Source organism: Gigantopelta aegis, chromosome 10 (genome assembly GCF_016097555.1).
Source record: "Gigantopelta aegis isolate Gae_Host chromosome 10, Gae_host_genome, whole genome shotgun sequence".
Classification (NCBI taxonomy): domain Eukaryota; kingdom Metazoa; phylum Mollusca; class Gastropoda; order Neomphalida; family Peltospiridae; genus Gigantopelta; species Gigantopelta aegis.
The window spans coordinates 55,764,080-55,780,046 of record NC_054708.1 but is presented as its reverse complement, the minus strand read 5'-3'; the positions used below and the strand labels follow the sequence as shown (position 1 = coordinate 55,780,046).

The following is a 15,967-nucleotide window of genomic DNA, read 5'->3' as shown; positions in this document are numbered from 1 at the left end:
CACCACATTAGATGCTATACTTCTGCTGTATCAAATGTTGTGTTATGTGCTATCCTGTCGGTGAAGGTACGTATAATGTCCATGTGGTGACAGCGGGTCTTTCCTTTCACGAGTACAACATATATCGAGATTGGACATCAAACTGAAAATACATAGCATGTTAGCATCATCATAAACACTGTAAATTACCAAACCTCAGCATGTGCTTGGCTATCTAGCCGTGGTAGTCTCTGTTAGTACCTAATTACTAATTAGGGAAATGTGGCAGTCACGGTCTCGGAATAGGTGGTATCATAGTGGTCTTGAAAGCATTCATATGATTTATAGCTATTTTTGTGCTTATATCTAATTAAAGTTCTGTCACGCTGACTGGCCTTGATGGTGTCTTCGGTTAAGCCATCGTACATAAGGCTGGTAGGTACAGGGTTCGCAGCCTGGTACCGGCTCCTACCCAGAACGAGCTTTAACGACATTCATCTATCTCATTAAGAACTAACTCACTGTCCTGGGGCCATGTTCCCGAAGCTGTCGGTCGTTATGCCTTAGCGACGTCGCAAAAGTACAATAACGACACCATAACGATACGTTGAGCGACAGTTAGTCGAACGTGCAGTTACAGTATCGTTATACTGTCGTTGGAAGCATGTCGTAACATGGGACATCCCTGTGTCGTTTGGTACAGAGGTGTGAAATAGATACCAAACGCATCTCAGAAATTAAATTTCATATGACCTATTATATTATATTCAGTTTTTATCGTACTTCTAGGCCGCTTTTAGTGGCTAGGTTAAGCATGATAAAAGTCATATTGCGTACTATATTATGTAAATGTACATGTTTACAGAACATAACATATATATTTACTTCAGTAGATATTTCGTTAAAACTGCACATAAACTGTATGTCGCAGTGTAGTGTGTACCATAACGTTCATGTACACCACCGTCACTTATTAAATCTAGCTGTGACGCGTAGGTCTACATATTTAACACTTTTAGCAAATGACAGAAATGTGCGACAAAAGTGTGAAGGCGTGCTTTCTAATAGGCCTAGGTGTTGGTCGTATTTGTGTATTCACATTATCTGTACAAGGCTGACACATTAAGCATGGCAAGTGATGGTGATCGCAAAAGAAGACCAAAATTCACCTCAAATGAATTAGAGGCCTTGGCAGACGCTGGGAATGATTCTTAAACAGCTTTGTCTGTTATAATCTTGATTCGTTATCACAATGTACATGCTACTTGTATTTATGATAACTAATAAAATGTTCAGACAAAGCCACCTTAGTTGTTGAAGTGCGTCAATAACAGTTGCCTCCGGGTAGCTATTCCATTTCTTCGCAGTTGATCGTCTCTAGCATCGTTGACTTCGTGATCTACCACCTCATCGTGTACGTCACTTGTGTCATCGAAGATGTCATTTGCGGTTCTGGGATAAAAATATCTTTGCAAATGTGCTCAAGAACTGCAGTTGCAACGATGACAAGGACACATCGCTCTGGAATAAACATCATGCATCCTCCAGACTTATGTAGGCAGAGCCATCTTGATTTCCACGCACCAAATGCCCTCTCGCAGGAGCTTCTAGTGGTTGTATGAGCTCTGTTGTATGCTCTTTCTTGTCGTGATGCCGGCTGCAAGAACGGAGTCATTAGCCATGGTCTAATAGGGTATCCTGAATCCCCTAATAACATACCGCCATCAACTTGACCATTCTCAAACAATTCCGCTATCCCACTATTTCTCCACATCAATGCATCATGTGTCGCACCAGACCATTTTGCCACGATGTCCAAGAAAACACCATTAGCTGACACTATGCACTGAACGTTGCTAGCATGGTATCCTTCGTGGCTGAAATACAAATGTTCGTCGCGTAAAGGGCCTTGCACTGGGATGAGAGCTCCATCTAATGCCCCGAGAACGTTGGCGAAATTTGCCAATTTAAAGAAATCTTCTTTTGTGTTCCTCATTTCAGCATCCGTGTAAGGGAATTTTACATGTACATTCTGCAATTTGTTGACAATAGACTTTGAAACTGCGTATATGCACCTAGAAACGGAGTACCGGTTAATACCATGTACATCACCTGTTACTGCCTGAAAACCTCCTAATAATAACGTAGGGCTGCTACAATTTGTATAGATACCGGTAACGTACCACTTCTTCGCGTCTGTCTCTCAAGATCCACTTGCAATGTACTGCATAGATACAATATTCATCTCCTATCCATTCTGTATCTATCTTGTAATTCAATGTCATCAATGTCTTCTTCTATAAGGGCCATTCCGTAGCATAACAACCATCGCAGTTGTTATTTTGCAGGATGTCGAATGTTGACACCGAATCGTACGATTAAAACAATATTCCGTGTTTTTTATGCTCATCTACGACAAGCATTTTACTTTACGACACTCTAACAACAGGGTAGGAACTGTTGTTAATATAACGATATCGCTAGTAACTGACACCCGGAACGACACTTTCTGGCACACCAACTGTTCCTCCACGACGTCTTAACGATGTCGTTATGTACAACGATAGCTTCGGGAACATGGCCCCTGGACAGAAGCCCAGATAGCCGAGGTGTGTGCCCAAGACAATCACTCGATTTTGAGGACACCCCTCAGCTATCTGGGTTGTCTGTCCAGCACAGTGGGTTACTGGTCAGTGAGAGAAAGAGAAAACTTGGGGTACTGGTTTTGCACCTACCCACGGAGTCGTTAAACTCGTTCTGGGTGGGAGACGGTACCCGGAGGCGAACTCAGTACCTACTGGCTTTAAGTTCGATGTCATAATCGCTACAGCACCGAGGCTGGTGTGGTTAAGAAATCGGTTCTGGTGTATGCTTAGTACTGAGTTCAAATTCCATTACCGGCACCCACGCAAAGTGAGTTTTAACAATTCGGTGGGGAGACAGGAAGGAATTGATGTTTTATTTAACAACAATGTGGTTAACCACCATACAAATGAGAGAGGAAACCCTCCGTCTCCACTCCATGGGCTACTTTTGTTTTTAGATTAGGTCAGGTTAAAATAGTGTATATTCAGAGCAATATGTTGTAGCGCACCCTGTCATGGGCACAGATGCCGGTCTAGGCCGGTTCCTTTGTCCAGGGGTGGAAAAGGGTTGAGGTTGGTGGAAGAGGGGACCGCCCGCACTGGCAGGTACAAGAAAGCACCAGCAGCCCGACCGGGGTCGGTAGCTGGCGGGGGGGGGGGGGGGGGGGGGGGGGGGGGGGGGTAGTTTTGGTGCTATGGAATTTTTAATATTCCGTAGGTTTAAATCAAAAAGAAAGGTTCTGCTGTTTCTATGAAGGAAATTGTGCGTTAGTGGAACCTAGCCTATCGATGGCCGTTGTTGTGTGTCTCCCTAGGTTGCCCTTGAAGTGGCGTTTAAAAGTACCTGATCTGTTCAGATCGCGGCAGGACAACCCATGGGACACTCGTTTGCAATTGTTTATCTACACAGGAGGTAAGGCCGGTAAGCTCTTGTTGTTATCCTACATCGACATATAGTCTTAGAGAGAGGAAACCCGCTAATTTTGTTCATTAGTAAAAAATTATATGCACCATCCCATAGACAGAATAGCATATGACACGGCCTTTGATGGTGGCACACTGGCTGGAAGGAGAAATAGCCCAATGGGCTCACTGACGCAACTGGATATAAATACATATGAATATAAACAGGCACTCAAAGTATAATTGGGGGGGGGGGGGGGGGCGAGACGTAGACCAGTGGTAAAGCGTTCGCTTGATGCGCGGTCGGTCTAGGATCGATCCCCGTCGGTGGACCCATTTGGCTATTTCTCGTTCCAGCCAGTGCTCGACAACTGGTGTAGCAAAGGCCGTGGTATGTACTATCCTGTCTGTGGGATGGTGCATATAAAAGATCCCTTGCTGCTACTCGAAAAGAGTAGCCCATGAAGTGACGACAGCGGGTTTCCTCTCTCAGTATATGTGAGGTATTTAACCATATGTCTGACGCCATAAAAAAAACTGAAGTATTTAAAATTCCAGGATATACAAGTTATTATAAAAATAAAGAAAATAGTACCAGAGGTGGAATAGCCACTCTAATTAAAAATATCATACCGCATACCGAAATTAAATATGATTCTATTAATAAAAACTTAGACTTACTATACAAAACGATAAAATGCCTACTGATATCATCAATGTTTATAGCCCACCGGGAACAGCCCATAATCAACTAACGTTAAGAGATTACAATAAACTTATAAACTCAAACAATAACTTAATTCTTGTAGGAGATTTTAATTGTCATAGCACACTGTGGGGAGGTCTGCACTCCGACGCACGGGGAGACATACTAGAGGAATTCATCAATACACACAATCTAGTATGTCTCAACGATGGCAGTACTACTTTTATATATGACTATCTGGGCACATCCGCCATCGACCTAACTATCACCTCTAACAATATAGGCGCAAACGCTCAATGGGAGGTGTTAGAAGCTCTCAATAGCGACCACCTCCCCATTCTAACCAGCTATAAATGTAATACTACTTATACAGAAGAAGAAAAATTTATACCTAAATTTAAATTTAATCAAGCTAACTGGGCTGGCTTTACAAGCGACTGTAGCAAAATTAAGTTAGAAAATAGCCTAAACATTGACGACGCCACTAATAAACTTACTAATAAAATAATAGAAATAGCTGAAAAGAATATTCCTAAAACTAAACCCTTCAGTAAAAATAGACCAGTTAACTGGTGGACGGAACTGCGGCTTTAGGAACAGGATGCGTAAACTTTATAAAAAAACAGGGAAACAAGACTATCACACTAAATATAAAATGGCCAAAACTGAAGTAGGTAAGCTTATCATCAATGCTAAACAAGCCAGCTGGCATAAATTTTGTGGTGAAATTAACAATAGAACATCTATTAGAGAAATGTGGAAAAAAAATTAAGGCTATTCAAGGACAACGCACTAATTGCACAGTCCTTCAAAATCATAAAACAGCAACTACTAATAAACAAAAGGCCGACCTTCTCAGTAAAACTTTCAGTAAAAACAGTAGCAACGAAAATTTTCCTAAACAATTTTTTGAGAAACTTAAGAAAGATAACTCTCTACCAACTAATGATACTAAAACAGCAAATCACCCAACTACTGATAATTTAGAATTTAATAAACCGATAACAATGTTAGAATTAAAAACAGCTCTTAAAGCTACAACAAAAGTACTGCCACCGGGCCTGATCAAATAAGTTACACATTACCCAAGCATATGCCGGATGTAGCCCTAAAGGTAGTGTTATCGCTCTTTAACCGAATCTGGAGGGAGGGTCAAGTGCCCACTGCGTGGAAACATGCAGAATGCTTTAGTCTCCCTAAAGCGGGAAAAGACCATTCCCTCCCAGGGAGTTATAGACCAATAACACTCACGTCCCACATGTGCAAAACCTTAGAAACTATTATCAATAAACGACTCAACAATTACCTACTCGAAAATAACCTAATAACTAATGTACAGAGCGGATTTAGAACTAAACATTCAACAATAGATCAAATAGTTAGATTACAAAATAGTATTAACGATGCCTTTCGAAAATCTCATAAGGTTTTAACAATATTCATAGATATTAAAAAGCTTTTGATATGGTATGGCGTCAAGGTCTACTAAATAAACTACAGAGTAACGGTATTAAAGGTAATATGTTTAATTTTATCAACAATGTCATCCATAATAGATCAATCTCAGTTAGAGTGAACGGTCACTATTCAGATGGAACCGAAATAATTAATGGCATACCACAAGGTTCGGTCCTCTCACCAACCTTATTCAACATTTTTATTAATGACATAACTAAAGCACTTAAAGCAATCATTGACTAATGATATCAATGCACCCGCCCCCATTTAATGGTCCAGCACGTACTCTAATAAGGAACCGGACAAAGGAATACCGTTCCGAGTACACAATTGCAATGCACCCGGGGGAAGCTGAACAAAAGAATATCGGCCTCCCCCACCCAAACCCCCAATACTTGCTGCTGGTAATAACTTGGTACTTTGTGATGCCTCGACCAGAAGCGGTCAGGCCCTTTATAAGGGCCTTATGGGCAACCTAGGTAGACACCACAGCATCGTAAAGGTCTAAAATTAACGAGCTACTCTCGATTCACTAATATCAAAACCTATATTAGCTCGGCCATTTACCTTTCGACCGACCGTTCAAAATTGCGCCAAATTCCCTCAATCAAAATTGCGCACCCTTTTCTCGTTGGCATTTAACTACTCCATTCAAATTCCATAGCACCACCACCACCCCCACCCGCCTGCTACCGATTTGATCGGGCTGCTGGTGCTCCCTTGCACCTGCCAGTGCAGGCGGTCCCTCCTCTCCCCTCCCCCCCCCTCCCCCCACCTTTCCTGCCAAGGCCGGCTTTTATGCCCACGACAGGCGTGCGCTACAACAGCTTGTTCTGAATGTACACGTAAAACCGTATGACATGACATGACATGACATGACGCCATATAACCGTAAATAAACTATGTTGAGTGCGTCGTTAAATAAAACATTTCCTTCCTTCAAAGTATAATTGAAAGCTATATAAAAAATATATATATATTCATAAAGCTGTTGGGAGTACCCGGTATCTGCCTATGATACCTGCCCTAAAGTAAGCTGCATAATTAACGCGCATCTCCCGGTGCAGAGTTTCTAGATTATGACTGAAAAGTATTCAATTTTCTTTAATCATATAAATACATTAATATTAATTATTTACACCTTAATTCTATTAAATCTTCTTATTTTTGGTCATTATTGTTAAATTAAATATTGATGTAACACGCAAACGTAATAATTATTGCTTAAGAAAAAATAATTGCATTTTCAGCAACAAGGGCAGTATTCGACAAGTGTGTCCAGTTTATCACGATCTAATTGGTTCGATATTGATCGAGAATTGAAAAATAATGTAACGTGAATCTATTTCACGTTACTCTGTATACTGATGGATTGATGCATTCTTACTTTCATATCGTTCCATTTTAATGTGGTTTTCATGCTTATTGAGAGAGAGAGAGAGAGAGAGAAAGAGAGAGAGAAGAGAGAGAGAGAGAGAGAGAGAGAGAGAGAGAGAGAGAGAGAGAGAGAATATTTTATTTAACGACGCACTCAACACATTTTATTTACGGTTATATGGCATCAAACATATGGTTACGGACCACACAGATATTGAAAGGAAACCCGTTGTCGCCACTTCATGGGCTACTCTTTTCGATTAGCAGCAAGGAATCTTTTATATGCACCATTCCACAGACAGAGAAGTACATACCACGGCCTTTGATATACCGGTCGTGGTGCACTGGCTTATAATTACAGTCTTTGAGAACCCATACATGTTGTCTCCTTCCAAGTGAACGTATATATTTAATTAACAATTGATTCACATGGAAAATGGCATTTTCTTGTCGCGTTCTTTCTCCAAAAATAACTGCGTAGTAAGAGTTTGTATGAGTGGAAAACAGGCATTCAAGGAAAAAGCAAAAGCTGAATAATATTATGATAACTGAAAGTTAGTAAGAAATAGAGAAAAAAAAGGTCGTAAAATATCAATTATATTACCTCAGTCATGACTGTCAGTATATGTAATAAACGTTATAGCTTATTTTCGTAAAGACTTTTGATGACAATTACTTTTGGAAAGGCACCAATACGTAGCTTACTTGTGAAGATGACCGAGGACGGTGTTGTTAAACCATCGGATAACATGAACAGGCTGGTGGTACAGGGTTCGAAGCACGGTACCGGCTCCAACCCAGAGCGAATTCTTAAGGGCTCAATGGGTAGGTGTAAGGCCACTACACCCTCTTCTCTCCCACTAACCACTAACCAACTAACAACTAACCCACTGTCCTGGACAGACAGCCCAGATAGCTGAGGTGTGTGTGCCCAGGACAGCGTGCTTGAACTTTAATTGGATTATAAGCACGACAATAAGTTGAAATGAAATAAATGAAAATGAAGATGAACTAAAAGGATTGCGGCGTGCTATCAAAACAATACGATGTTGAGAAGCACCAACCGTCATGCACCTGCATGACAATGTCACAGCTAACACGGCGCACAATTCTGATTTTGCAGCAACTGAATGTGGATGTTTCCCCGCCTTTCTTATCTTTTCACTTTGATAAACCTTTAAAGGTTTAAAATCTTAATCTTCTTATGGCTGTATTTTAAAGGGACATACCTGAGTTTGCTTTCATTGTAAGACAGTCTATTTGATGACTAAAATTACATATTAAAGGGACATTCTCGAATTTTCTGCATTGTAAGATGTTTCCGACTAATAAAATAGTTCTACGATTAAACTTACATGATAAATATATTTTCTTGTTTAGAATATCAGTGTCTGTATATTCAATGCGTTTCTGGTCGTCTTAATATTTGTAAGAAGCCCAAACTGGATTTGGTCTTCAGATAATTTCGTACGTACGAAAAAATAATATTTTAGGAAATAAAATGAAATTTAACAAATATTAAAACGATCAGAAATACGTTTACTATACAGCCACTAATATTTTATGCAGAAAAATATATTTGATATGTAATTACAATCGTTAAAAAGTCTCTGTTAGTCGATAACATCTTAAAAATTGCAGCAAATTCAAGAATGTCCCTTTAAATATATTGTCTTGTTTAGAATATCAGTGTCTGTATAAACAAGGTGTTTGGTGTCGTCGTAATATTTGTAGTAGCCCATCCCGGATTTTACTTCCCAATAATTTCGTACGTAAATATATATTACGACGTAAGATGAAAATTGACTGCTAGAAACACTAGCACATTACCGCAAACACACTGTATATACAGACATTGGTCTTTTAAACAAGAAAATGTGTTTAATACGTAATTTTAGTTGCCTAACAGACTGTTAGTTAGCAACCTTTTACAATGGCTGCAAACTCAGGACTGTCCCTTTAAATAGAGTATAATACACGAGTGGCCGTTAGATACCATTTATCTCACAACGAGTTGTTTAAATAGAGAATAATACACGAGTGGCCGTTAGATACCATTTATCTCACAACGAGTTGTTTAAATAGAGAATAATACACGAGTGGCCGTTAGATACCATTTATCTCACAATGAGTTGTTTAAATAGAGAATAATACACGAGTGGCCGTTAGATAACATTTATCTCACAATGAGTTGTTTAAACAGAGAATAATACACGAGTGGCCGTTAGATACCATTTATCTCACAATGAGTTGTTTAAATAGAGAATAATACACGAGTGGCCGTTAGATACCATTTATCTCAAAACGAGTTGTTTTAAAATGTATGTAACGAGCGAAAGCGAGTTTGATACGTTTTTAAACATCGAATTGTGAGATAAATGGTATCTAACGGACACGAATGTATTATTCTATTTGTTACATATCCTCAAAAACCAGGTATTAAGCAAATGTTAAAAAAATTTCGACTAAAAGTTATTTACTGCCATTGCACTTGTAGCTGACATACGCGTCACAGACACATGTTTGTCAGGTTAACTATACGTCACAGTTTAATCGATTTCCATAGCGTTTTTTTTTTTTATTGGACGTATGGCATTGGTGACCTGGTATCACCTAGAAACAGCCAGTCGTATGCCTTGAAATTAACACACGTACGTGTGTAAACAACTATGTGTTATCAGAAATAGCACATGATGTTTTCACCAACGGGTGTGTAAGAAAACATTATACCCTCTTTTTACACTTAAAGAGCAAATTACGCTTTACAATAGATCTACTTTCCAATAAACGTTTTTATGTGAATTTGACCAGCTAGCTAGTAGTTAACCAGAAGGTCATTAATCGTACTCAGTTAACATATTTATTAAAATGGAACCACTGAGTTCTTTTTTGTACACTTATTACACCAGAAAGTTATTTAATTAAACTGGTCGCATTAGAGTGGCTGTACAAAGGCGGACCCGTCGGCGCCACAATGGGTGATATTCGTTTACGAGAGTCCGAAAACTCTAGAGTCTTTAGACCACATAATCGATAAATGACCGAAAAATCATCAACTACACCACCAACAGCGGCATTTGTCACGAGTGTTGTAATATGATGGATATTGATCTCAATTACATTCTCATCCGGAAAGCTTATCTAATTTGATTTTACTGACCGAAACAGGATTGCGTTTTAGATAGTAGTTTTTGAAATGGAATTTACAGAATAACATTAGAATATGGCTGGCAACTAAAAAAAAAGAAACAAAAAAGACAAACAAATAAAAAACAAATAAAAACCTCTACTATGTTTTAACCTAATTATTCTGGAAAAAAATCATTCTCATCGCTGTAGGCGGCAAATTAGTCGCTATTTTTACTTCTATTTGTGATAAAAATATTTTATAAAAAAAAAACCCACAAAAAAACCACACAACCCCCTCCCCCTCCCCCCCTTCCCCTCCCCCCCGAAAACCACACAAAACCCACAAAACCCCCACAAAAAACCTACAAATTACTCGATCTCACATATAATCTTTGCATGATTAAATTAAGAATATACTGCCACGGCGTAAATAGTAGTTTCGTCGATAATACTTGGCGAATAATAAACAAAATGCATTAACAATTTAAGTTATCCATCGCCTATCCATTAAAATAACAGCCAGCCATTCAATATTGCATGTCATCACAGCTGTACTTATTCTAATGAGTTTTGTCCCGTTCTAGTTTTGATTTACTAAACTAGTCTGTGAGTGGCAGTCCTCTCTTGGGCTGTGCAGGAGGACTGAAATCTATTATCAAGGATCTCGGGAGTGGCTGTCCTCCTATAGACGAGGTACTGGATAGACATTCATGGAATCAATCACTATTTTGCCAAACTCAGTTTGTCGCTGGATCAGAAGGAATATTATTGTCCTTTGTAACTTAGATTGTCACTGGATCAGAATGAATATTATATGTCCTTTGTTACTCAGATTATCACTGGATCAGAAATAATAGTATGGTCATTTGTAATTCAGATGGTCACTGGATCAGAAGGAATATTATTGTTCTATATAATTCAGATGATTACTGGATCAGAAGAAATACCATTGATCAGACGGTCAGAGGATCAGAAGGAATGCTATCATTATTCTTCTGTGTTTTAACACATTTCAGATTTTATCTATGGCTGTACTTTGTCTCTGTTACACGCAATTTATGAGGTTATTAAAGCATCTCTGCTAGAATTGATAAGCAGACGAAGAAGAGACCATTTTCACTCATCAGTGACACTGTCGCCCTTGGCTCTTCCTCAACATCATCTATAAATATCGCCCACTGCGTCTCACAGGTGCTCAGGCAGATTCGGCCGGTGTCGGGCCGCCATTCCCGCGCCGACAGTGGCGAGGTACTTTATTAATAAATAATGGCTCTTCATCATGGGATGAAAGCAGGCATCGTCTAAAATAATTGTATAATTATCTTCAACTTTATGGACAGTATTGGCTGGATGAGAGAAATATGGTCGCTCGGAGGATTACGACGGTAAAATACAATGTTAATGACGCCGTCCGAGCTATCGCTTGTTGTGTGCAAGGGGGAAGATTACTGCTCTTGTTGCTGGGATTTGCTTTTGCATTAAGTTTTAGAAAGGGGCCATTATTCGACGCTACACATTACAGATCGCCGAGACGATTTAAGGCCTGAAATTGATGTGTTTCAAGGAACGTGTCCAAAAAGAATTAGGTATAGTACATAGGTTTATAACGACACTACAAGAGCACATTGATTTATTAATCATCTGCTTTTGGATGTCAAACATTCGGTAATTTTGAGATATAGTCTTATAAAAGAAACCAGCTACATGTTTCCATTAGAAGAAGGGGATCTTTTATATGCACCATCCCACAGATAGGATAGCACCTACCACGGCCTTTGATATACCAGTCGTGGTGCACTGGCTGGAACGAGAAATAGCCCAATGTGTCCACAGACGGGGATCGATCCTAGACCGACTGCGCATCAGGCAAGCGCTTTACCACTGAGCTATGTCCCGTTCCTTAAAAACAAAACGACTATTTTCACACCTGCGGGTCCAGATAAACTGTTATATATATATATATATATTGTTTTCATCTACATATTAATTTTTTTTTTAAATCGAAGAACAATGTTAGGGTTGGCCTTTTTTGCTAAGAAAGGACAGGTTCCCGGAAACAAACAATTTAGGCTTAAGGGTAATTTGCACCTCGCAATCAAGGAGTTTAGGATTTAAAAGAGTCGTATAATGCGTGTTACTAACATAAACTTAATATGATTTATTTTTAAATAATATTTTTTTTAGAAAATCAATATTAGCGTTATTACGCACGGCACTAGATAACGACCGCCGGTAGTAAGGGGGCATAGTAGGTAGTTACAAGTGCTTCTTAACAATGCCAGAAGTAACTACTGAACACTCTCCGAAGTGCTCAGACTTAGCCCAAAGCTAAAAGCTGATGGGGAATGACAGGTGTGTGGCAAGGATAGCCACAAGAGACAATCACCTGTTGCGGTTGGAGGGACAAGAACAGAAATGTGGAGGTGGACAGCGAAAGAAGTTGAAAGATAGGAGGAGTTGCCAGATTGGGAAAAAATTAGAAGGAATTCAAAGGAATAAAAGGAAAGGGGGCAGTGGGATAAAAATAGAAATAAATATTCGCGTTTCTCCCTTTTGTTGCTCAGTATAGCATATTAACAGTGTGTTATCCCGTGGTTTTTATTATCTCTTTTAAAACCCATCTTGTCACTGTAAAATATTATTATATGTTCCTCACATGTCGTTGTGTAACGGCCCGAGTTATAATAAAATTGTGTTCCGTTCTGAGAGATGATAGGGTCAATACATCTTAGTGGTTCCATTTGGGCTGTTCCTTGGTCAAATTAATAATGTTCCATGATTCAAGATCGCTGTATCAAAGGAAAGAACACCCGTCTGACGATAGTCATAATTTCAAATTGTTTGACAACTGATTAAAGATATATTAATCATAGGTAAGATTGCCTCTTGCTTTATCATGTCCGTCAACACTAATGTATGAAGTATTTGACTAAGTCATGAACAGGAAATAATATTTATATTTATATTCATATTTCGAATAGTAATAGTAAGATAATAAAATACTTTACATTGTTTTTACCGGCAACACATGCAAAAAGAAATACTCAAAAGCACAACTTTTTAACATCGTGGTTTCAGTATATATACTGAAAGTTTCGTAGGTCCCTAAATAAAACTACCATTGTCATTCTCTTAGTGATTTGGTGTGGAACGTAGCCCATTCGTAAAGCGCTTGCCTGATGCGCGGTCGATTTAGGATCGATCCTCATCGGTTGGTCCATTGGTGAACAAAGACCGTGGTATATGTACGACCCTGTCTGTGGGATGCTGCATATAAAACATCCCTTGCTACTAATCGGAAAGAGTAGCCCATTTGTAAAGCGGGTTGCGGGTTTCCTCTATCATCTGTATCGTTCTTATCCATATGTCTGATGCCATATCACCGTAATTAAAATGTGTTGAGTGCGTCGTTAAATACAACATTCCTTCCTTCCATTCGCGATTCATAAACACATTTAAGGATTTGCCAAAGGTCACAGTATTCTGATTCTGAACATAGAAGCAGATTATATAGTTTATTCTCCACATATAGATATGTAATTGAAACCTGTAGTCCTTCCCACAGGGAACGCCTTTTTCAATGCTATGGAATTTACTACAAGATATTTATTTTTGAGCCGATTGGTTTCTAAATTAGAAACAAAAAAAAGAGTATTATCTGTTTGTTATTTCCAAAACACTTTTAATATTCTTCTTACGTCAAACAAAACTGAAATTATTTACCAAAAACTAAATTGTTAGAGGATGGGACGGACTATAGATCAGGGTTTTTCTGTTATATTTCCTGCTACTGTTGCAGCTGCTGTCATTGGTGTTAAGCAAGTTTTGCTTGTATTGGTGCTACCACCCATACTGTTATAACGACGATTATATAAATGTTTCTATCAAGCTCCGTTCGATGGTAATTCATTATTGTTTATGGGTATACCTATTATAACACGAGCGTATAAAAAGAAACACTTTCAACAGGTTTATTTTAAGAAAGCGCTTTTTTTCTATGGACTGGCTTACCACGGGCCGTTTGTGGTTCTTTCTCTCTATCTCCATGGGCATTTGTTCCTCTTCAGAATCCTATAATAAAGATATTGTTACAGCGGCTCACCCACGCGAAGCCAAATTTCTGATATTGTACTATAATCAGACCGGTTCCGCGGATGACCAGTCAGTTCTTCGCGCTCTGAATTAATTGTACAATCAGCTGAAGGACGTCTTTGAACAGGAGGCACAACTTCCAGCGCTAATCTGGGAGTGGAAGATCGACAGCACAACTTCAAATGGCACAATTCTGTCTGTAATATCATTTGGCGTCCCTTACTGCAGCAACAAGCGCATTCGTTTGCCACGCGTTAGGTCGGGGGCCACCGATGTTCTCTACCCTTACGTGAGTGGGTTTGTAATTAGGACGGAAGAAAACCAAATCGTTGAAATCCTGGTCAAAGTCCGATCACAGGTCGAGTGATATACAAGGAAATACTCGTTAAAGAGATGACTGGAGCGAAGCCGGTTCATCAGGGTGTGACTTTCTAAACTTATTCTGCATGTAGCTTTTAACCCATCGCTATGTACACAGTCTGACACAGACATCAGTCTGCCAGTTAAAAAAGCCAACAGTTTGTCTTTGAGATTAAACCAAAAAGAAAGAGGCACGCAAGATTGGTTTTGTAAATTCGTCTTGGCTTATCTAGTGATCCGAGTGGCAGACTAATTATTTATTTCAATTTCAATTCAGTTTATTGTACAAATCACACACGAGAAGTAGGTACCAAAACATAACAACGATTACATATGTAATATGTAAATTACAAAGTGAACATGACTTCATCCTTTCAGTAGTCGGTGTCTCTGTTGTGTCGAGCTATATTTCGTCGACTCCAGCAATTTCTTTATTGTCTTGCATATCAATTCTTTTCATAATTATGTACAAAACATTTATAACTGCAAAACTTTTTTCAAAAAAGATCTCTTTGAACTCTTGAGGTCCACCAGGTCAGTTGGGGTTATTTGTTAATATTATGTATACAAGGTCATAGTCAAATATAAAATGACTAGCTTATAGTATTCTTAGACAACATATTTTGCGAGATAGAACCAAGATTCAAAATGTTACCAGTTTTAATATTGACCCTAACTACATTATGTCCCCCGACGACGAAACATTGTCTTGAAACAAAGTTGGATTTCGGCTGTAACTTTACACTTTATGGAATAAAGTGATTTATTATAGTGATTACAAAAAGTAGGGGATATTGATTTGTACATTCACAAATTAAGAGAGAGTGTAATTGTATTTATTAAATGTTATTTCAATAATACATCCAATGAGAAATTGTGTTAATTGTTAGTAATATCAGAATCTTGGCGTCTCTAATTGACTGTAGTTTTTGACGAGTCAGGTATGAAAGTTCGCAAGACGTTAATATCGAATAGGACAGCGTTTGTAATCAAGACATGTTTTATTTAACGACGCACTCAACACATTTTATTTACGGTTATATGGCGTCAGACATATGGTTAAGGACCACACAGATTTTGAGAGGAAACCCGCTGTCGCCACTACATGGGCGACTCTTTCCGATTAGCAGCAAGGGATCTTTTATTTGTTCTTCCCACAGGCAGGATAGCACAAACCATGGCCTTTGTTGAATCAGTTATGGATCACTGGTGGGTACAAGTGGTTTACACCTACCCATTGAGCCTTGCGGAGCACTCACTCAGGTTTTGGAGTCGGTATCTGGATTAGCAATCCCATGCCTCGACTGGGATCCGAACCCAGTACCTACCAGCCTGTAGACCGATGGCCTAACCACGACGCCACCGAGGCCGGTACATT

The 15,967-nt window shown here is 39.1% G+C and overlaps 1 protein-coding gene across 1 annotated transcript; it reads right to left on the bottom strand.

The window, feature by feature from the left end:
- Positions 1-1,378: 1,378 nt before the first annotated feature.
- On the bottom strand, positions 1,379-1,975 carry LOC121383704 (putative nuclease HARBI1). Its single transcript, XM_041513798.1, has one exon. The coding sequence runs from the start codon at positions 1,973-1,975 to the stop codon at positions 1,379-1,381; it is 597 nt and encodes a 198-aa protein (XP_041369732.1).
- Positions 1,976-15,967: the final 13,992 nt, after the last annotated feature.

Coding starts and splice junctions, on each gene's coding strand:
- LOC121383704 (XM_041513798.1), bottom strand. CDS start 1,975: ATGAGGAACACAAAAGAAGATTTCTTTAAATTGGCAAATTTCGCCAAC.